Here is a 23,287-nt window from a genome sequence, read left to right as displayed (position 1 = left end):
TCCCGTCCATCCCCATAGCCGGCGAGACGTTGCGACCTCACGTCCAGATCTACCCGTCCCTGCCCATTGCTCCGTCCAATTCGATCCCATCCCATTCCCATCGTCTCTGGGATTCGATTTGGTTGCCGCTGGTGGATCCGGGAGTCCATAAGACGACCGCTTCCTATGCGTTGCCCCTGCAGCCAAATGAGCCCTTTAGGGAATCCGTTAGTTTTTAATCTGATGATGTAACTGCTCCGAATTTTGCTTTGAGGTTTGGGCTTGACGTCGTGAGGAAAAAACATTTCACAACAAATCCTGGTGAATATTGGGCTTGTAGCTTGATTTCATTTCAATCCCCTCCAGTATGATTGTCTTGGATGATGTGAATGCAATTGCAGTTATTCAGTTTATCACCGGCAAGTTTGCCTTTGTTATCTGCTGCTTTTCTTCTTATCATCACACAACTCCAACTTGTTTTCCTATAACATACGTAGCTTCTATCTTGATGCAGAGTCCTGAATAGCTTGCTGCCGGCCGTGGCCATTAACCAGCTTCTGAGGAAACTATTCAGAGCCAGTCTGCTTCTGTAAGGGCTTTGTTACAACTCCTGCTTCTGTATGCAGTCTGCTGAAAAACTAGTCCAGTATTCAGTCCCCTTATTATTTGTTTTAGATTCCACGGTTGTACTAGGCTAGGGTGAACCTCCTTCTCCGGCGACCGGCCTCCATTCCAGCCCCTCGCTACCAGATACAGCAGATCTACACAGGTGGAGATCCCTGTTTGTGTGCGGTGCACTGTACCTGGCGGTCCTCCATAGCCATGGTATGTTACTTGCCCTCTCCTTCGTCCAGACCTTGTCATTCACTGGACGTCATTGTTGCCGAATTTGGGCAGACACTGAGTCTGATTAGGTTCCATTTTGAATGTTTAATGTTGGAGAAGTTGGCGCATAAAGATTGGTGCCATTTTGAATGCTCTGTTTTTCATTACTGAAGGCGATACTATCACTAACCAATGTGGTGCACCTCAATGCCTCATCAGCCATCACAAAATCCCTGTTCATATTTTGTGGTTACTTACCAGAGCAAGTTTGGGAAGGTCCTGGAAGCTTATGTTGAAGTAGAGCCCAACAGCTAGAAAATTCTAGTTTGACGCCATCAGTACTTGAGATGACAATACTTTTCTGAAATGAAGCAAAACGTTAAGCCTAAAAATATAGAACTCCAGTCTTGATTGTCATACAAATGGAAACCCTTTCTCAGTATTGAAGTACAACTATAGCACTTGATTTATTTCCAAATCAAATGACGAAGCTATATGACACTTCCATTTGCACGTCAAACATACAAGCCATATAGTTGTATGGTGCCTTCTGCTTATAAAAGTCAACAAGGTATTCCAAACAGGACAAAAGGTAGTACGGTGACATAAATTTTGTGGGGTCAAAGTTACACCTTTAGGAATACCTTTCATGGGTTTAGGGGTTTGATGAAGGTAATATGAATGGTAGCAAACAACTATCAAATGTGCCCATCGCTTGCTTTAGTTTCACATACTAGTTTTGTTAGTTCTAGTTTGATCATGGTTGACGTTAACTAGCGATATGTGAGCACCATATATGTTTCTGCCTTGAGGACAAGTTTATCACTCTAGTTTCACTGATGATGATGGGATCACAAAAGCCTGTGGGTGTCCTTTGCTTCCACTGAAAACTCATATCAAGGGCCCAGCCCCAGCCTCAGATTCAGGTACCGGTACAACATCAGACACACTTAATGGTGTACTTCCATTGCTGCATGACCATGCCAAACTGCTAACTAATGTTGATGCTATTACAGATAAAGCGGATATAGTCGATGAAGCGATAACTTTCTTCCGAGCAAATGTTTTCTTCAAAAACTTCCATGTCAAAAGCCCAGCAGACAAGTTGCTTATCTATCTGACATCTTACATCAATATTGCCTTGAAAAGACTAGAAAGCTGCCGGACACTGGCTGTTGGAACTAAGGCAATCATTAACCTGGGGTTGGAAACTGTTCCTGTGCCCGGGGAACCGGGGTTTCCTTTCCCTGGACTTTTCACTCTTCCCGAATCCCAGGAAGAAGCAGGTATATAGCTCTCATCAAATTCAATGCATATTTGCACGTGCATGTGCTTTATTGATAGCAAGTTAGCAACTAAGCTAACTCTTTTCTGTAGAAGTAATAAGTTATTTGCTTGGTATTTCACGTGATTTACTTCTTGAGAGAAACAAGCAGTAGTATTTTAATAAAGCCGTAGGATAGTTCAGCTATAAAGTGGTATACACCAAATCTAACCGAAGAATAGTCTTACTCCCATGGATTGTGATCCTCAATTAAGCATTTCTCCGCTCTAATGCAGAATTGTTGAGGAACTATCTGAAGCAGATAAGGGAGGAAACAAGCGGGAGGCTGCTCAACTGTGCATACAGAGCTAATGGCACTCCAAACAAATGGTGGTTGGCTTTTGCAAAGAGGAAGTTCATGAACCTTGTCATCCTTTAGAGTGTAATTAAGCATTTCAGCTACAGGTTAGATGTGTTTTTGTATATCCTTATTTCACTCGGACATTTATTTATATGATGATGTAAATAATCTTTCTTCTGAAGTATTCAAGTATAAAATGCCAAAAACAGTTTCTTGCAATGTACTGCTGTTATCGTGGCATTCGCTGAATTAATTCTTCCTTCTCTTCCTGTGGGTCTGGCTCGAAATCGGACCGATTTTGCCATTGATGCAGTGTTATGCAGAGTGAATAATTTATCCTGATTATAGTTCTCAGGATATTGACGCTATAATTTAGATACGAAGTACTGGCTAGTTAACAAGTACTTCTTTGGGGCTAGGTTAACAATTGTATATTTAAGTGAAAAACTGGTATTACTCTATGTTACTGTTAGCAGGAGAAACGATTGCTTAAATCTTTTGAATGGCCTGACAGGCGCATTTGGACCTTGTTCAGGTTTACCTTCTTTTCCATGCAGCGATGTAGAAGTCATTGCACTCCAGAGAGGTCTCAAACTCCTGGAGAGCCCTACGCGGCGATCTTGGTCGGCTGTTTCCAGCGTGCTAATTTGATAGGTGCTATCTCCTTTAAACACTGGCCCAGGGATGCAAATCGTTTGAAGCACACTTAATAAATATGCTTTTGATTATAAGTCTAGTTTTAATTGCGATGGTGACCCTCCTAGATTTATTTTGCTTTCAGTGTTGACCGATATCTCTCTCTGATATTCAATAAAGCTCGGGACGAGGCATTCTCATAAAACAATGGATCTTGTTGATGTTATTAAACCTGTGTTATGGAGCAGATGTTGTCCTGAATGTTCTCTGTAGAATGCCATATGTGCCTGATTCTTTCACCAATCACCAGATATGCTGTTAACGGTTAACTGGTGAATAGATCTGATGACGGGCCATGTGTGGTGGCTCATCATTGGAACTTGCTACACTGACTAGAGGTTGATAACAACTGCGTAGGGGTCTTAGAGCAATTCTAGCCGATCGCCTATAACCGGTTAGAGTAAAGTCCTGGTTTTCTCCTCTAACCGGCACGTAGGCGAACTCTTGAAACCGTTAGGTGAGTAAATTTTTTACTCCTTGGCACCGCGGCTCCTAAATATACCCGGCTTCCACCCGGCCGAGTAAAAGTTGCAGCCTCTTTTCTACGCCTCCACCCCCACTGCCGGCGACTACCCACCACCTTCACCGCTTCTCTTCACCCTCGCCGCCCTTTTGCTTGAGCCCGAGCCGGTCGCCGTTGCCGGAGTCGAGCTAAAACACTATTGCCGCCGCATCGACCCCGTCGCTGGAAAGCGCCTTGGATCTTCTTCCTTGTAGCCGCACCGGCACCTTGTCGTGCTTTGCCGGTCATCTCCATGCCTTGCCGACCGCTAGTATTGGCTCAACATCATCGGCCGGCTGTTACACTTCCGCCGCCTTGCAAGTATTTCGACAGTTTTCCTAGGTGAGTCTTTTTTAGCTTGTTTGTCTCGTTTTTTCTTTTTTTAGTTGAATTCAACTAGTCATTTAGTTTGAAGATGAAGAGGCTGAGAGAGATGATCTTCTAGGACTCTTCGTCACCGGAGGAGGAAGAAGATGACGTTGACTTCAAAATGGTCGTTGGGATGATCTTCAATGATGATATTTGGCGACCGAGGAGAGGATCGCAGTTCGGCCGCATGCAACTCAAACCATAATAGAGCGGAGGGCTATGCCAAGATTATGAGAGATTATTTCGACCCTAATCAAATCTATCCAGAGAAGTATTTTCACCGCAAATTTCAGATGCACACAAGTCTTTTTCTCACCATTGCAAAAGCCATGGAGAAGCATGCGGAGAGATAAGGCCTTGTACAATGGGAGGTGCTTAATTAGCGAAGGTGCTTAGAGAAATAAACCAGACTTTTCTTAAGCACCGGTGCTTATTTGTACAGAATAGACGCTTAACTAAGCGTCTCTTCTGTAGAAATAGGCATCGATGCTTCAGAAAAACCCGGTTTATTTTTCTAAGCATCTCTCTAAACACCTCCCATTGTACAAGGCCTAAGAGGGCACCTTCAGGCGGTGGCGCCTAGAAGAGGCCATTGGCGTCAGTGCGACGGCGTCCGAGACTCCACTAACAAGGCAGCCTCTTACCGTGAGGTTTCCCCTGTCGCCCTCTCCAATCTGAATCTGTAGTAATTTTCCTTTGAGGGTGCAGCAGGGTTAGTGCTACGCTGAAAGTCCTTGCTGTCTTCATCCACGAGTCTCAGTCCAGACTCCAGACTTGTATATTTCATGGAGCTAAAACAGTAGAGTACTACATTATTTCGAGAATGAAAAACATTTTTTTACAGTAGGTGGCATGACCAATTCTTGAGCTGATGCTTATACTATTCATTAACCGTATATACTGAACCATGGATATCTCATTAGGAAGTTTCTGGTGCCAACTTGGAGTGCCCGGTCAGTGCTACGGTCCAAGTTGTTGCTGTCTTCGTCCATGAGTCTCAATCCAGATTTTTTTTAGAAAAAGAGGATGACCCCCGGCTTCTGCATCTGGGAGATGCATACGGTCACTTTATTGATTATTCTCGAGGACCGTACAAAATATTACAACAATGTGCCTGAATCTGCCATCTTGGCAACATATGCCGCTACTCCTATCCAATATGATGAAGGGGTGCTAGCTGGGCCACTACCCAAACCACTCACCTAAGCCTAACATCAAAAGCCGGAAGCCGAAACTCATTCGGAAGCCCCAACCGAGCCACATACCGGGTCTGGGGCACAATCCGGTCAGACGCACTCGTGTGTCATCGCCGCCATCTTCCACAGGTCTTCAGATCATATTGAGGCTTCTACCTTGTCTGGCCACTTTGCCATCGACGTCACCATGACGCCAGACAACAACCTCCTCCTGCGCGAGCCCATCTCCGCGCATCGAACACCAAGTCTCCACAGCGCCATGCCATCGATCTCCGCCGCCATCAATGTGTGAGATGAAGTACCGCTCCACCATCCCTCCAGCCAGCACTTGCTCCAAAACGATGCCCCCAGAAGGGAAAGCGATAGAACGCCATCATCATCCGATTCGGAAGACCCAGATCTGGGGTTTCCCCTGAGCACCCCGAGCCTGATGGCGCAGACTGTCGGCGATGCCTCGACCATCGGCAGTAGCTCCACCAGACGAGTGTCGCCTACGTCGCCGCAGCCTCCAAGATGAAACTGACCAGAATGCATGTGTCGACACCGAACCGCCACCACTTCCACCGCCGCTTGAGCAGCCCCCGAGCAACGCCTTCAGGAAGGAGCACGCCACCGTGGTGTCGTCGTCGCTTGGAACAGGGGGGTTTGAGGTTTTCACCTGAGCTCCTGGGAGGGGTGGAAGGAAGGAGGTCCTCTCCGAAGCCTCCAACAAGGGAAGCAACACCCAAAGGCACTGCCATCGGAGTGGCCTCCACGCCGGCCAAGAGATTCCCCCGGAACCCTTCCAACCACCGGATCTGCAAGGCCAGCACCCAAGAACGGTGACCGAAGCCACCAAGGGCCGGATCCGCTGCAGATCGGAGTAGATCGGGGTCGAGGACGAACATCACCATGGCCACCAACATCCAGCGAGGAACCACCGCCGCAGCCGAAGCCCACCACCTCCCGCCATCCACATGGACAGGGAAGTGGCCCACCTGTCCAAGCCGGCGCGGCCAGGTTGCGCCGCGTGCCACCAGCCAGGGCCGCCGCCATGGATCCGAGGCTCCCCGCCCGAGGAGGAGACGCCTGGATCCTCGCCGCCACCTTCACCAGTACCACGCGGCGGCGCCGGTGAGTACCTCGGGCGGCGGCGGAGAGGGGGGACGCACAGGGAGGAGCGGGTCGGGGCGATTAGGGTTTGCCCCCGAGTCGCCTCAGAGGAGGCGGCGCGGGGGGTGACAGAAACCTCCTGCCTATTAACAAAACTAATGACAATTGTCACCAATCTCAATGAGTCTCAATCCAGATTCCAGACAATATATGTCTTCCAGGTAAAACAGACATCAGTAGTACTCAATCAGTAGTAAAACAGACAATATATGCCCGGAAGTACATTATTTCAAGTATGAAGCACAAATTTCTTAAACTTCTTGAACTGAAGCTTATACTTTTTCTTAATCCTATGCTATACAATGTGTACCTCATGACTCTCCAAGCATGCTGCTCGCATAAAGGAAACGTTACTACATATTCAGATTGGAGCTTGGTGTAAGACTTAACAGGGCGACAGGGAAACCTCATGGCAAGCTGCACTTCCGCTAGTCGTTGGGCGGCTGTCAAGCTGGCCATGACGGCCTCCTCCTGTCACCCATGCCGCCTACTGAAGCGACCCGAATTGTTTGATTTGCTTCTAAACGGATCTAACGACAAACTCCAGCAACATTGGATTTAGGACTTGGGAGTTAGGATGCTGCTCGCTGTAGCTTCTTGCAGGCATATTTGCACATCAAAGATAAGAGCAACCGGCACATAAGGAAAATAATACTGATGTCCAAACCGACACATTAAGGTCCACACAGAATAGATCACAGTACACAACTAGCTCTACTAAAAGCTGGCAAACATCTAACGGCCATCTAGAGTTGTGATGCTTATCCCATTCATAGATTTTTCCATCTGTTCTGTTGCTTGTCCGACTTCACAATTACCTAGAGCATAATACGCGGGTTTCTTTGGTGCTGGAACCAGCGCACTTCCGTTCTCCAACATGAATATAACAGATGACATTAGGGGGCGATCATCAGGATGGTTTTGAACACACAAGAGTCCTACATGAATGCACCGTACAGCTTCTTCTAGAGGACACCTCTCTAAGACAGATGATTCCACCAATTCCGCGGCGTTTCCGTCTTCCCATAGCCTCCATGCCTGAACCAGCAACCGACTTAAGTTATGATCAAGGTATCATTATATTGCTTGGACCAATGAAATTTTGCGCTTCAAATATATATACTTACATAAGCTATAAGGTTGGAGAAGTTGGTCGTGAGTTCTGATGAGCTGATCTTGAAACCACTTACAATCTCCAAGAGAAGTACACCAAAGCTATAAATGTCTGATTTTACAGAAAAGGCACCTCCCATCACATATTCTGGTGACATGTAACCACTGTTTATATAAATTCAACACAAATAAGTGCACAGTGTGAGCAAAATAGTACACAGAAAGGGAAAAAAGAGTAAGATAAGGGTTGGCTAGGACATTTAGTTACTTACTATGTACCAACAACTCGCGTAGTCTTTGCATGCTGCTGGTTTTCACCAAAGATCCTTGCCATACCGAAATCTGATATTTTGGGATTCATTTTTGTATCCAACAAAATGTTACTTGCTTTGAGATCTCTATGAATGATAGTTAATTGTGAATCTTGGTGGAGATAAAGAAGCCCTCTTGCTACACCTTTAATTATCTTAAACCGTGTGGGCCAATCAAGCACAGATTGTCTTGCAGCACCTTTCAATAATAAATATCAAATGAAGTATACCATTAGTCATCTGGAAAATACCTTTTTACGTTGTAAGAACTTTTAGTGATGTGTAATCGAATAAGGACATACCAAAAAGGAAAGCATCCAAACTTTTGTTGGGTAAGTATTCATAGATCAGTAACCTCTCATCTCCGTGAATGGAGCAGCCAAGAAGTCTGACTAAGTTCTTATGCTGCAATTTAGCAAATAGAACTATTTCATTCTTAAACTCCGCAATACCTTGCCTAGAACCCTCACTAAGCCTTTTGACAGCAACTTCCTTGCCACCTTCCAGCAGTCCCTACATGTTTGCATCATTATAAAATGTAAGATGCTGAAAGTGAGCGTTTTTCACTGGGACAATTATCCTTAAAATGAGCACACTAGTAAAACTTTATGTTACCTTGTAAACTTTGCCGAAACCTCCCCTTCCAATTTGGTTGGAGTCAGAGAAATTATCCGTTGCTGTAGCAATGTCTTCGAAGCTAACAAAGGGAAACTCCACATATTCGCCTCCAATTTCATTTGAAGAGCTGGCATATCTTAACATCTGTCTTTGTTCGATTTCCTTGTTTCGCCACTTGCCTAATAAACATCATGTTTTTTTGTCAACAGTTAGACAACAAAGTTGTATTCTGTAATCAGGGACTCATGTTTGTTCTACCTCTGTATATGCATACCGTTACAAAGGCTATGCATGACAGTATCACCAGGCTTCCAATAGTCGGGGTTACAACCTTTACCAAATTGTTGTTCTTTTGATCTGCAAAAATTATGGCATTACTTTTTCAGGGATAGGCATCAAGCATTACTTGCGACACTACATAGTACCATAACTGATCTCTACTAACCGAGTGAACACAAAAACATGTATGAGATTTTTAAATATCGTCTTCCTCTCATACTGAATACTTGCAAATTTACTCATTTTACAAACACCTCAAGGTTACTGTTATGCTGTTAAATTCACAAGAATTTTACATTTAGCACTCCCTGCCAAAGAGTTGGTGTCAAATGATGTGAAGGCTACTTGATTGACATAAAACCTGTCAAGTGCAGTTACACAACACCTTAAGGACACGAAGAAAATAATGCTAGGGCTCGACGATGCATACCTGGAGAGTCAGCAAGCCGGAGGTACAGATTCTCGCCATTGTTGCTGAACTTCCATGTGTCAACAAGCTCCCCTGTCCAGACTAAGCACCTTGACGGGTCTTCATAAGTGCCATCACTGCTCAAGTTGGCATATGCATATGCTGTACATGAGCAATTGCTGCTGCACTCAGCCGCGCATTGGTCGAAACTTCTGTTCTTGATGTGCAAGAAGTTGGCAGGGACCTTCATCACAGGCAAAGCCACAAAATGATTTGGCTTTCCACATTTCAGAGGTTCCATTCTCCGACATCCTCTGGAGAAGTCAAGATCATCAAGCTCGTACCCATCAAGGCACTGGCATTTTTGGACAGTTCCACTGAAATCACAATAGCCGAATGAGCCACACGAGGCGTAGAACTCGCAGGCAGTGGGGACCTCGCCGATGACTGTCCATGAAGACGAGGAGTTGCTCCAACTCAATGTCTTCATTTTTCCAGTGTAGTCAAGCATCGCACGCGCATATGGTGAGCCATCGGAGACTGTATACACAGCGTAGTACTCGTCTCCTATGTCAGTGGCTGTTTGGTAAAAGATGGAGCTGGTGTTGCTCCGATATGGTCCTCCACTTACAGTTATACTGTTCCGAACCATGGTGCGGCAGTACAACCTAGTTCCATGCCAAATTACTACCTGAAGTTTTGAACTGGGGTCAAGGCCAAAAGAAAAATCTCCATCGGAAGGGTCGTCAGGGCCCTTCCAAGCAACAAGACGCCCAACCACACGGTCTTTATAACTTAGCACGAACCTCATGCCAGGAAGGACGGTGTCCGTCGGGTGATCAAAGCTTTGCCATATGTCTGTGCCGTTCGATGACCGGAGGACCAAGTTGCCTGTGTCGAGGATCACTGCAGTAACTCCGGTATCTCCAGCGGTGATTTTGTTGTTGGTTGCCCAAACAGTTTGGCCTTGGGAGTCGGACAAGATCAGCCCAGAAGTGTTGCTGATGGCAAGCTCTGCAGAAACAGAGGAGGTGATTGGTTTGTTGCGGTTTGCAACCCAAACAACTGTGTGTTTGGGGATGTTGTGGTACCATATGCCAAGGTAGAGGGTACGGTTGGAGCTGGTTGGGGAGAAGAAGCCAAGCGCAAAGTCCCCTCCCTTGGAGACGAGAGTGTTGCCTGAGGTGAGTGGCTTTGCATATGTGAGCTGGTCATCGGATTTGCAGAATGAACTCAAGGATAGTAGAATCAAAATGGGGATGCAGGCCATATCGGATTTGCAACAAGGATAGTTTCTTCTTGGTCTGCTTGTGTGTGAAGTCGACGAAATAGTAGAGTACAGATAATCAATAAGACTGACTAGGCACGGTTTTTGGCAACAGTTGGACTGCAGGGGGTGAATGAATGTGTGGTTGGGGCACCCTCTGTCAGTCGCTGTGAAGTCGACGTGCTTGAATTATCAACGAAATTATGACATGATTTCCAAGTTTCAACAAGCGGCAGAAACTTGGTCATGACTTGGAGTCTCTGGTCCATGCTATGCTTCAAGTCCTCGCTGTCTTCATCCATCAGTCTCAGTCAAGGTACCAATCCAATCCAGACTATATTTCGACCATTGTTTCTTGGAGGTGACAGTTGTACATTATTGAAGAACTAAGCAATATTTTGTACTCTCCGTCCTAAAATAAGCGTCGCTGATTTAGCATACTAACTTTGTATTAAATACACTGATTTTGGAACGGAGGAAGTACAATGCATGGATGGTCTGACCACTTTGCGAACTGCCGCTTATACTTTGGGACTACCTACTGCTCAGGTGCCTGAGAAACAACGTTTTCTCTGTCACCCATTTCAATCAGCCGTTAGTTTTTTTATTAATGTTGATCCTGCTTCTTGAGAACTTACTTCTTTCTCAGTCGATCCATATTTGTGGCTTATTTTAGCATTTTTTCGGGAATTTGCCTTGTTTTAGCTATTTTTACGTTGCTGTTTCAGGCGATGCCCTGTTTTTTTTTGAGAATTATGGCCTCCTTAATTAATTGACTAGAGTTTCTGCTTCGGCCTTTGGGCTGCAGCTTTCAATGTCAACCACACATAGGCAACTAAACCACCAAATTCAACACATTTCCTTAAAAAAAATAAAGTGAACACATGCGTGAATGATGAAAGCAGCAAGTTCGTAAACAGTCAATGAAAGAAATCTCAAAGTAAAGACATTGGTCCAAAAGGAAAAAAGGATGCATGATGACAAGAAATTAAGGCATTATTTTGGCTGTTTGCTCAGCTGCGTTTTTGGCATGCTCTAACCATTATGGCATTCTTTTTCCATTACTTGCTCGGCTGCGTCTCTGACGTGCTAAAGAACACAAATGGGTCAAAACACAAACAACTAAACAAGACTAGTTCTAGAAAAGAACAGCAAACAACAAAACATATGGTAAAAAACACTACATTGTTCGAGGCTGTGTATAACAGGGTCGCTACCTTGGAAATGACCGGGAAGAATATGCCTGCAAGACCAACATTAAGAAAAATAAAAACCAAAAGTCAAAAACCCAACACCCAAAACATGAAAAAACCACTGTATTTTTGCTTCAGAAAAAGTTCAAGCCCATGGTTGGAAATCCATCCCAGGCCCAATAGACAGGATAAGCAACACACGAAAAGCTGAAATATAGCCCACAGTTTGCTAAAAAAAACCGCACAGAAGTCAAGACTGAAGACCCACACAGCACTATGAAAACCTGAACCAACGCTACGTCCGACTCGGAATGAACGGTTGATCAGAGCAAGTTTAGCTAAAAAAAATGTTGATCAGAGCAACTGCAATAAGGTGACAGTGACATAGGCAGGTCTTAAGAGTTAAAATTTTATATTCTCACTCAGTTGGAGGAGTGAGAAGATGAGAGACAAAGAAAGCAGGTTGTAAATTAAAAGTCAGCTATGACATGGGCTTCAAAAGACTTTGTGAGGTTGTGACGTTCTAAGAGTCTTGCCCCCATTTGCGTATTGCAAGTCCGCTAGAGACTGAGCTAGCTGCGTGTATGGAGGGCATCGCCTTGAGCGATGAGTGGAGCACAAAACTTTTTATCCTTGGAACCAATTCCGAGGTGGCAGTCAATATGATCAAATTACGGGAGGTTGATCGATCCCTCATGGACTCCACTGTTAGCAGGATCAAAAATCTCCATTCTTTAGAGAGATTGCACTCCATCACCACAGTCCACCATGCAAGTGATATTGTTGCTCATCATCTAGCTCAAATAGGTCACCATGACATGCGAATGGCTGTCTGGTTGACGTCTGGTTCTCCCGGGATTGTTTAGCCTGCTGAAGTATATGATGCTTCATATGTTGTGAAGGCAAACAATAGTCACTGCAACAGAATTATCAATTCACAGTCTATTCATCACAATAGATGTGATATTTTATATTAGGAAGGGGAGTATATCATCACAATAGATGTGATATTTTATTTTAGGAAGGAGGGTATAGATGAAGATACGTTATTTTTTTACCTGCCTCACAAGCCTCAGAGGCTGCAGGGCGAAATCTTCTCATGAACATGTCTGGAGCTGGCGACGGCGACGCTTTCGATCGCCGTTTCCTTCTTGTGGGGCATCGCTGAGGTGCTCGCAACCCCAATCTGTGTAGCTTCAGAGGAAACTCTAGGTTCGTGTGATCGGACGTTGACGGTGCTTTGGCATCGTATCCCCTCTCAAGGGCTTCGTATTTTGGACCTAATCATTGGCAAGCAGGACCGATGGAACATGGCGGTGTTGGCGTGGGGGCTTCTGTGGTAACGATGATGGGACTGTATGGTGTCGGAGACGCGACAATGGTTGTGGTAGTCCGAACATGTTTGTCGGATTACTTTGGGTCGTTTCGTTGCAGTGAAGTCGGAGCTGCGGCGGGCCCCCTGTTGCGATGATGACATCAGCAGATATGGTCTGTTTGGTGGTCTTTCATGGCGCCCGCCTTGCATAGTTCTCCTTTGAAACTATCCTTCAGAACCAGGTTTGTAATGCCCTCGATGCGGGTGAATGAGTTTGGCACATGTCTTCTTGTGATTCCGCACAGCCCCTGCAAGAGATTAGGGAGGGCGATGACGCTTGTCGGGAGAAGCGATGATGATGACGCCGGTGAACAATCTTGGCGAGGCCCTCCATGTGTGTGTGTGTGTGGGGGGGGGGGGGGGGGGGGGGGGGGTATTGTGCGAGTGCTGCTTAACAGTTTGTGATGGTTTTCACCCGGTTTTCCATCAATTAACCGGGCAACTGTCTTCTGCTTAATTAATGAACGAGGCAAATCTATTTCCTCCGTTTATAAAACAAGACACATCAAGATGCTTCATCCCAGAAAATAGATCCAACATTGAAATCAACGTGAAAAAGAAATCATCAACCAGTCAAACTAATAGCACAGATGCACTGCCATTAGCCCATTACCAGCCCAAACACTAATATAAGAGCCTTAAAGCACAAGTCAACAAGTAATGAACAAAATAAAGGTTACAATGTTATTCTTCATCGGCGGCGGTTGTTGTTCTGATGTGTTGGTCCTTTGGTGCCTTAGCACGATGACTTCCTGTCTGTCTATCACAACAAGTTGTGCCCGACTCCGGCGATGGAGGGGTGATGACGGCGGCGCGTCTTTGACTCGCTTCAGTGCTTATAGTCGTCGCTAGGTGGTCTACGAATCTGGATGTAATTTTTATTATTTATGGTGTTCGTTGTACTGCCATGATCGAAGATGGATAGATTGAAAGTTTTCTTAAAAAATAAATAAATAAAGGTTACAATTAATAGTTTCTTCATTATCAGAAAGGTTCCTTGCTGCTCACCTTTTCCTTGTTGTTGCCACTCAATGCTTTGCATGGCCATACCTTCAGAGTTTATTGCTTGTATGGCACAAATATTATCAGTTGATCATGTGATTTGAAGTTGCTTTAGAAGTTGGGTTACCATAAAGTTACATTATTGGGTGGCTCAGTCATATAATTCTTTGAATAATTTTAAAAATACGTAGAATATTAAGGACATGAATGAACAAATGATATAAACATTACTTCTGCCTTTGAAAACCTTCACGCATTTTGTCTATTTTAGCACATTTGAACTCTTTTAAAAAGTTAAGCATGATTGGTTTTACCTTTAAGATTAGCACATTTAGTATACTGAAACAAACTGGTTATCTAGATTCTACTATCATGTACGTAGTTGTAATTTTACGAAACAACGTCCTTGAGAATTGTCACGTGGAGAAAGAGTAAAAAAATGTTTGTTATGCCACAAGAAAATCAGATATACATAAGGTGTAGTACATGTTGTCTTATCTAACCCATATTAAATTAAACATAGAGAAATTAGTCAAATTACATATTACACTATCTGAATACATGTCCCTTGCCAACAGACTGCATATCGAAAGCAGAGAGGAAATTACAAACTACCCAAGGAAGGGAAATGTGGTGTGGCGGTGGAGAGGTGCACAGGGAGCATGCAAATACATCTCATACTATCTCGTACAACTTTGGTCAAAGTTTGTAATGTTTGGCTTTTCAAAAAATCTATATGCACTACATTATAGAATAGAGGGAGTACAAGACAAAGTAAAAGTCTTTAATCCATTTAGAGTGTATATATATTGAAAGTGCTCACATCTTAGATATTATGTGAAATATTATATTTGACGCGCGAGGCAACCGAATCCATGGTCTTCACCGAGACTGTTGTCGTACAGCCTCCGCCAATGCCAGTGGCAGACCCAGAAATAAAAATGAAGGGTGGGCACATTTTCAAAAAATTGAGGCCTATCTCATTGGCTTGAAAGGAGACATGAAAATTTGCTAATTACTACTACACGACAAAAAAATCCCAAAAACTTGGGTGTGCCCCCCCCCCCTACGTCGACCCCCTCCCTCACCCATTGGCACATATATTCAACCAGAGTCGGCCCACACTACCCTGAAATGGCAGGATCTAGCCGTCAGAGGTCGTTGCAACCGATTTAAGGCGCGGATCCGCGCCGTGGCACACAGCCTACCCGAACACGAGGCGGTGTGCCACCCTCCCGCATTGACCTGCTGTCGCCGCCGCCCAAGAGGAAGTACCCCGGCATGTGCGGTAGTGGCACTTGGGGTGTTGGTTCCTGAAAAAAGGACTGAGACACTAGTCGTCGGTACTAGATTAGCTCCTTCTAGTCAGCGGAGCTAGCGGCGAGGGCCTATGACTTGAAGATAGTGAGCCTCTACAACAACTGGGCGAAGATCAACTTCCCCCTCAGTAGCCACAAGGTGCCAGAGTTCATTGCCATCGACCCCCAAGTGGTCTCCGCTACGAGGTGTAGGAGAGTTAGGTGGCCTTCGGGCAGCTCGAGGAGGTGTGCGTCGATAAGGAGTACACGGCCGAGCTCTGTCGGAATCATTTAGAGGTCGTCACTGAGGAGCGCCAACGTCTCGAGCTGCACAAGAAGGGGGCTACTGACGAGGCCGGGCCTTCCATTGCGGCAATCATTGAACTTTGCTCCAACGACCTTGACTCCGGGTCCAGCAACGACGGCTACTTTAATGGCTCCGACCACGACGTGAATTTGGACGAGCTCATGAACCAGGATGGTTATATTTTTTTAGTTTTTATTTCCATCGGATCAAATAGTTTATGCAATGTAGTTTAATTTCGTGTTGTGCAATGTAGTTTGAATCGAGTGGACTAATTTCAGTTTTTGTTTGAATGAAATTGTGTGAAAAAAAAGTTGGAGACTTAAATTTAAGAGATCGGCTAGGTACCACACTCTTTTAACTCCCGAAAATATAAGGCGTTAAAGTTCGAGGAGTCATATGAGGGCCTAAATTTTAGAAGACCGGCTAGAGATGTTCTAAATATTTGTACAAATGCAGATAATAATAAGTATTACAAAAGCAAAAAATTGTATGAAGAAAAGTACTTTACTTTCTATTCCTCCTATTGTAGATGTCCTTCTAGACCATCTCACTTGGGTGGACATGTCATTTGCTGAGACTGCAACATGTCCCGAGAGGCATTTGTTATGGGCTAATATTTTGCAGCAAGGATGCAATGGGATGGTTCTAGCATAGGATGGAAACAACCATGGTTTACTGTTCACCATGAATCCCACGTTCCCACTGTTCCCAGGCGTTAGAGTTAGGAGACCAGTGGTGGTTAAGAATGATACATATATAGGTCCAATTCAAAATTGATACACTGTATTTTCATAAAAGGTAAAATTCATACACTGTATAGTATAGATTGGGAATAGGCATGCTATCACAAGTGATTTTTGGCCCTAAGGTGTACTGAATAAGCACATCTAAAATCTCTACAATAAAAGGCATAGCCCACTCAACCATCCCCACTAGCAATTCAAAACTTATCCCTTCAGGCTAACAACACTCAGTCGTTCATCCCCTCGCCCCCCCCCCCCCCCCCCCCCCCCCCCCCCCCCCCCCCCCCCCCTTCCATCCTCACTCTTATTCCAAACTATCCTTCCCGGACCTCATGACTATTCCGTTCTTCCCCGGCTGGCTCACAAGATGCCTAGCTGGCCGCGTGGCAATAATAATAGGAGATGATGGCGGCCCTAACATCAAGCTCGCGGATCGACCTCAGGCACGTCGAGTTTGGTTGGCATGCTTCGAGTTCACATCAGCTCGTCCTTAGTGTCCCTAGGGCCATAGTCTTGCATGCTTGAGCTCTTGCTGATTGTTCTAGCGTGTGGGCCTGCTCGGATCCTGGCGGCTTTGTTGACATAGGCATCCTCGGGCTCTACCTTGATGGCTCTCAAGCTAACCTCCCCCACCTTGATTACAACAATTATCCAAGGGCAAAGACAAGACAAGACGTTGATGATGACATGACCATGCACACACGTCACCTCAACGGCAACTAGAGGAGGTATGCATTATTTTACCCTTTTGCGGGCCATTTTTTGTTAATGCCACTAACATGAATAAAAGAATATTTCTTCTGAAACTAACGGCTAAGACTCATGTTAGGAATATCTATTTGTTTAGGCCTCCTTTGGTTTAGAGGAATTTCATAGGAATTCTAGAGGACAGGATTCTTATAGGATTTTTTCCTTTAGAGCCCTTTGGTTCATAGGAATGGATTCCTATTCTTACATAGGATTGGTTCCTATCCTCCACATTTTATAGGAAAATAGAAAAGAGCCTAGACTCAATGAAAAAATTCCTTTGATGTCAATCAAATGACATCTTATTTTCTATTCCTACTCATAGGATTTGAGATACATGTCATCTCGTTTCTTACACGATTCCTATTCCTATGATAATCCTATCCTATGAACCAAAAGAGGCCATAGTATAAACTAGATGACATTAAAAAAATACCAAGATAATACTTCATCTATTGTTGTAGCATGGTAAACTACACAATGTAATCTTGGCGAGTTCTTTGGGACACCCAACAAATTGTTCCTCGTTGGTTTTTCTTCGTTCGGTTGTCAATGTTATCTTGTATAAAACAAAATGCTTTTCTGTCTCGCTTTAAAATATTAACAAGGACTCAAGCGGCGGATGAGAAGACCAAAACTCGAACTACCCAAAATGGACCCAAAAAATCGTTCTACGTGGGAGGGGTCAAGCTTATTCTGTTGCAGATTTATCAAATAGCCACATTTGTGAAATTAAAAACTAAATGTAGAAATTTTGTGACCACAATAAACTATGAGCCAAGACTTCAGACAAGATTCATCTATGCGCGGTACACCCGCTAGGCTAACGGTCTAAAAAAGATATTGAAAAAAAGACAATATAATAAAAAAGGGCTATAAAATAAAAAGGCGAACACACCATGTCGGTGTGCTAAGGAGAGGTTGTGGCACATTTGTAATGTGCAAATGTAGTCACAACCTAGGCATCATTTCATTTATCAGTTGATTGCAAAATTTTGTAGGTAGCTTACCAAGCTGATCGCTGGTGTCAACTGCAATAAGAATCAACATTATAAACATATGTGATGAAGTTTGCATAAGCCGTATGGGACTAAACCTATCAGACCAGGGACAAAAATTTCAGAGGCACCGCTAGACGTAGTCGTGTTGGGTGGGTCGGCCTGGTGAGCACGCTGGGCTAGCCCAATAACAAGATAGCCACGTCCATTTCGTCCGATGCGGGTGACTTCGGCCGTTGGGTGGGTCTGTTATGATCTCTACCGTGCTGCTTTACTGGCCGTTAGATAGATGGGCGGGTGACTTGCGTTGCTGGGTGCTCTTCTTGGGTTCCAGTCCACCGGCCTGCGCCATCGGCAACATCGTCCCGGCCCTCACCTTCGCCATAGCCGCCGCGCTGAGGATGGAGACCGTGCAGGTGCAGCTCGGGACTCTTGCAGGGAAGGCCTGCACGCTCGTCTTCGTCGGTTTTATCATCAGTTTTTGATGTACAGTAGCATGTTGTGATTGTTGATTCCGAGTGTATGTATGTACATATACACTAGAGGCTTTGATTGACAACTCCCACGAAACAAAATCACTAGACCGAAGAAGAAGAAGAAGCTACTGCAAAATACTATCCTGGTGAATACACTTTGACCGGGAAGTGAAACTGAAGAAAACAAAAACAAATTTCTCTTATTTTGACAGGCAGGGATCACCGGAGCGCGGCCCTCCTCCGGCTGAACCGGCGGGCGGTGGCGAGCAGGCCGACCCCGACGCACACCGCCCAGGCGCCCATCTCCAGCGCCCACCGCATCGTCTCGGCCTCCACCTCCTCCTCCTTCGACTCGTCGCCGTCGTCATCATCGCTGCTGCTGTCTCCGACCATCTGCCACTCGTCCCCGCAAGCCCCACCGCACTCGCACGACCCCCACGAGGACGCATCATCCTCCTCCGGTATCCCCTCGAGCGGCGTCGCGCACCCGGCCCGCCTCGCCGCCCTAGCCCTGGCCCTTATGAGCACGCCGCCCTCCGCGAGGACCAGCACCTCCGCCACCCGCGTGTGCGAGCGCGACCCGGCCGGCCGGCGGCACTCGACGCGCCACCCTCCTCCGTCGAGCCGGCGCCGCGCGAAGAAGGCGCCCTCCGCCGCGAGCTCCTTCCCGGCGTACACCTCGAAGCGCGCGCCCTCGGGGGCCGAGACGCGGTCGGCGCTCGCGTACGCCGGCGCGTCGTCGGCCACGCCGCGGACGCGCAGGAGGTTGGCCTCGGCGGGGCACGCCGGCGGGAGCACGCGGCCGGCCAGCTCCAGCGCGGCGCCGCCGATGGCCGGGAGGTAGACGAGCGTGAGCTCCGCGGGCAGCGGCGACGTGGATGCGTGGGAGGAGGAGGAGGAGAGGCGGAGGTAGAAGGCGCGCACGTCGAGCCGCCGGGGCCCGAGCGGGCGGAGGTCGTCCACCGTCCCTCTGCACATTGCCGGCGAGCACAAGCACGTAGGTAGGATGTGGTTCCCTTGCTAGGTTTTCACTTCGACCTTCCTTGTGGTGGTGTTGTATGCGAGTAGGATGATCATCTCTGGTCTAGCCTGGTAGATAAAAGCGCGGGGGAGAAGGAGACCGAGCGGGTGTATCGGTGGGCGCGGGAGCTCCCGGTTTTCGGCGTGGCGTCCGTCAATGGAAACAGCAGAGCACACGGTTTGACATGGTCTGGTTTGGTTGGTGCCGACTGCCGAGCGAGCTGTGGGCGACCGGGACTCACGTCCCCGTCCCTGTCCGTCCGCCTGATACATATTTTTTCTTGCTTTGTCCTCTTGCTCCCTCACTCTACCTGGTGGGAGCACACGGTTTGGGCTTGGGTCGGCAATGGCGGCATGCGTGCTACCTGCGCCGGAAACCGCCATAACACTGCCAATTTTTAACACTATCGGTGGACTGGACTAGAGTCGCGACAACGAGGGAGCTTTGCTTTGCTTCGCAGCTGGACAATTTTTTATTTTATTTTTTTAACACTGCCAAGTTTGTTGTTGGGACATGATGAGTCCGGTGCGTCATCAGAGTAGATGGAGTTTGCATCCCTTAGCCAAACTCTCCCCTCGCTCTCCTTTCACAAAAAGATTAAAAAAAAACTCTCTCGCTCTCGGGATCTTAGAGGGCATCTCCGAGGCCGACCTATAAACCTACCGCATGCGTTCGGGTCGCGGCACCCATCCAACGCGATCATGTATCGGTCAGTGGCGCGACCGGATGTACTTTCTTACATGCTTGATCAATATTTTTCTAAATGCCATATTAAAACTTTTTAAGACATGGTTAACTTTTTCCTATACACATTTAACATTTTTCCAAATGTTTGATCAACATTTTACTAATAACTGTTCAATATTTTGTTCAAATGCTTGATTAACATTTTTATATACATGATGAAAATATCATAATTAAACAATGCATGGTCAACAGTTTTTCTATACACATTTAACATATTTCAAATGGTTGATCACCCTTTTTCAAATACTTATTCAACATTTTTTTCAAATGCTTGATTAACGTGTTTAAATACATGGTCAACATTTTTTCCATATGCATTTAACATATTTCAAATGGTTGATCACCATTTTTCAAATAATTATTAAATATTTTTTAAAATGCTTGATTAACATGTTTATATACATAATCAAAAAATTCATCATTTTTTGTTACATGGTCAATATTTCGTCTATTGCAAATGACTGAAATAGCATAAATTTTCAGTCAACTCAGGACAGGACAAGTAGCTTCTATGTTATTTGTTGGATTCACATCCAACAGTTCATCTGGAGAAAATTGACTAAAACGGAAATTTATTTTCGGGCACCTGAGCCATAGGTGCTCCCTTTTTCATCAGTTTCGTTAGTAAGTTAGCGAGTTTAGCGCGACGGATCAACAATCTGGGGCGAGAGTCTCGGGCCCTATTGATCTGCTCGTGGGATGGCACGAGCTTGATGGATCGCTCATTGTTTATCGGTGTTAGGGGCCTTGACCCCGTTTCTTGTGTAGTCGGAATAAACACAGAGCAAGAAAAACGGAGCTTGAGCAGTGCAACCACTGTGTTCCACCTGTGTTCTTTGCTAATTTTGGCCATTAGATAGAACCAACACCTAAGGGTAGGCATGCAACTCTTCCAACCAAGAATTATCATATGCGCGAACGATCCTTATTCTACTAGCTAGCTAGTTGGGCATTTGAAAGGCACTACAAATTAATCTCCACGCAAGAGCCAGCCTCGATCGATCATTACTACTTGGCCAGCAGCGGCGGGATGCTCTGCTCGTTCCTGAAGTAGTCCTGAGGATCCACCTTGGCCTTGGTGATGGCGAGCCTTTGGAAGTTGCCCTTGAAGTACTTCTCGCCCCACACCTTGCCGCTGGCGTAGGTGGAGACGTCGTTCACCACCTCGTTCCTGCCGAGGTCGAGGTCCCTGTAGTTGGCGTAGGCCTGCCTGGGGTTCTTGCTCACGTACGGCTCCATGAACCTGTACATGTCCTTGCTCCACTGCAGCGGCGCGGCGCCGCCTGCCTCGTCGAACCAGTAGTTGACGTACTGGATGTTAAAGAGGACGCCCTTGCGGTGCGGGAACGGCGTGGCCGCCTCGGGGGTGGCGCTGATGGCGGCGCCGTAGGGGTCCATGACCATGATCCCCGCACCGGGTTTTACGAGCCAGACGAAGATCTGCGCCCACACGGTCTTGGGGACGGGCTGGTAGACGTAGTCGGACTTGTACTCGGCGAAGGGCCTGAAGGTGTTGTTGCGGTTGAGGAGGTCGAAGAGGGTGGCCTGCTTGCCGAGGTGGATGAAGGGGACGGACTTGATCCAGGGCATCTCGTTGCAGTGCGAGGCGTTCATGCCGAGCTCGGGGAATTTGCTGCTCATCAGCGGCGTCAGGGTTTTGCAGGTGCCCAGGTACATGCCCTCGAACTTGGCGGTGTCGCCGAAAGCGATGATGCGGATCATGAGGTCGTCGGGGAGGGCCGGCGCGACCAGCTGCCACTTGTTGATGAGCTCTACGGCGCCTTCTCTCACCGTCTTGGGGATCTGGAACACGGTCACGGTGGGAGGCACCGGGAGGAGATTCACCTGCCACGACACCACGATGCCGAAGCTCTCGCCGCCGCCGCCCCTGACGGCCCAGAAGTGGTCCGCGCTCATGGAGCTCTTGTCCAGCAGTGTGCCGTTGGCGTCGACCACCTTCACGTCGATGACGTTCTCGGCGGCGATGCCGTACTTGCGCAGCAGCATGCCGAAGCCGCCGCCGGCGAAGTTGCCTCCTACACCAATGGTGGGGCAAACGCCGGCCGGGAACGCGAGCACGGGGCTGTTCTTGGCGATGCCGTAGTAGAGCTCGCCGAGCTGCGCACCGGAGTCCACCCACGCCGTGCGAGCCTTGGCGTCGACCAGCACGGCCCGCATCTTGTTGAGGTCGACGACGGCGAACGCCTCAGGGCGCTCGGACCGATACGACAGGCCCTCGTAGTCGTGGCCGCCGCTCCGCACGCGGAGGCGAACGGCGTGCCGGCGGCCGCACACCACCGCAGACTGGATGTGGGAGGCGTTGGTGGGGGTGATGATGTAGAGCGGCTTCACGTTTTGCGGCGACGACCACCGGGAGTTCCTGATGGTCTGCGCCAGGACGGTGGGGAAGTCAGGCGAGCTCTTGGCGTAGAGGAGGCGGGCCGGTATCGCCTTCACCAGGCATCCGAAGAAGTCCTCCTTGGCCGGCACCGGCGCCGCCGCGTAGGATACGGCGGCGTGGCAGGACAAGACGCAGATGAGGAGGGGCACCAGAGCAAAGGCCCTCGAGTTCGCCATTGTAGCTGATCGAGCTTGGAATGTATTGGCAGTGGACTTATATAGGCAGCGCGGATCCATTGGCGAGCTCAGCAAGCTAACCTAAAATTGGAGTGTTTAGCTGAGTCAAAGGTCTCCGTTCCACCAGGCCCGTGCGCCATGTGGCGATCGCGCCTCGCGAAATCGAGCACCGCCGCGCGTTTGGTTCAAGCACACAACCGACGGGATTGCAGCAGTGCCCTTCCTTTGCGCGCGAAACTGCAGCAGCGTTTAATGCGGGGGCGTTGAAAATTGAATTTACTTTAAATGCGTTTACTTCTGGAAATGTTACTGCAAATACTGCTTTCTCTTTTTCGATTTATAGGTTTCAATTAAAAAATCTCACCAACTAAGGTAGACGGTGACTGATGGAATATTTTTATAATTTATAAAAACACTCAATTAATGCTCTTATTTTCTTCAAAAAATTATGTTTACCAATGT

The 23,287-nt window shown here is 47.0% G+C and overlaps 4 protein-coding genes across 5 annotated transcripts; 1 reads left to right on the top strand and 3 right to left on the bottom strand.

The window, feature by feature from the left end:
* The first annotated feature begins 346 nt into the window (after positions 1–346).
* Positions 347–2,688, top strand: LOC125519320 (actin-related protein 2/3 complex subunit 3-like). Its single transcript, XM_048684165.1, has 5 exons — positions 347–402; positions 494–558; positions 1,617–1,730; positions 1,821–2,090; positions 2,365–2,688. The coding sequence occupies exons 1-5, from the start codon at positions 347–349 to the stop codon at positions 2,505–2,507; spliced, it is 648 nt and encodes a 215-aa protein (XP_048540122.1). The 3' UTR covers positions 2,508–2,688.
* A 4,296-nt stretch (positions 2,689–6,984) lies between these two features.
* On the bottom strand, positions 6,985–10,551 carry LOC125524266 (G-type lectin S-receptor-like serine/threonine-protein kinase B120). Of its 2 annotated transcripts, XM_048689345.1 has the most exons (8): positions 9,881–10,021; positions 9,096–9,765; positions 8,645–8,743; positions 8,384–8,565; positions 8,071–8,281; positions 7,730–7,967; positions 7,472–7,622; positions 6,985–7,382 (listed from the first exon to the last, which is right to left on the bottom strand). In XM_048689345.1, exons 2-8 carry the CDS (start codon positions 9,724–9,726, stop codon positions 7,080–7,082), a joined length of 1,815 nt encoding a protein of 604 aa, XP_048545302.1. In that variant the 5' UTR covers positions 9,727–9,765; positions 9,881–10,021; the 3' UTR covers positions 6,985–7,079. The 2 variants fall into 2 exon arrangements, with proteins under 2 accessions (XP_048545302.1, XP_048545301.1); XM_048689344.1 differs by having other exon boundaries at positions 9,096–10,551.
* A 7,976-nt stretch (positions 10,552–18,527) lies between these two features.
* Positions 18,528–19,603, bottom strand: LOC125521714. The gene has a single exon (XM_048686777.1). The coding sequence runs from the start codon at positions 19,456–19,458 to the stop codon at positions 18,700–18,702; it is 759 nt and encodes a 252-aa protein (XP_048542734.1). The 5' UTR covers positions 19,459–19,603; the 3' UTR covers positions 18,528–18,699.
* A 1,653-nt stretch (positions 19,604–21,256) lies between these two features.
* On the bottom strand, positions 21,257–22,825 carry LOC125525317 (berberine bridge enzyme-like Cyn d 4). The gene has a single exon (XM_048690316.1). The coding sequence runs from the start codon at positions 22,823–22,825 to the stop codon at positions 21,257–21,259; it is 1,569 nt and encodes a 522-aa protein (XP_048546273.1).
* Positions 22,826–23,287: the final 462 nt, after the last annotated feature.

The sequence above is a fragment of the Triticum urartu genome, chromosome 7 (assembly GCF_003073215.2).
Source record: "Triticum urartu cultivar G1812 chromosome 7, Tu2.1, whole genome shotgun sequence".
NCBI classification, from domain to species: Eukaryota; Viridiplantae; Streptophyta; class Magnoliopsida; order Poales; family Poaceae; genus Triticum; species Triticum urartu.
This window is presented reverse-complemented; position numbering and strand designations above follow the sequence as displayed.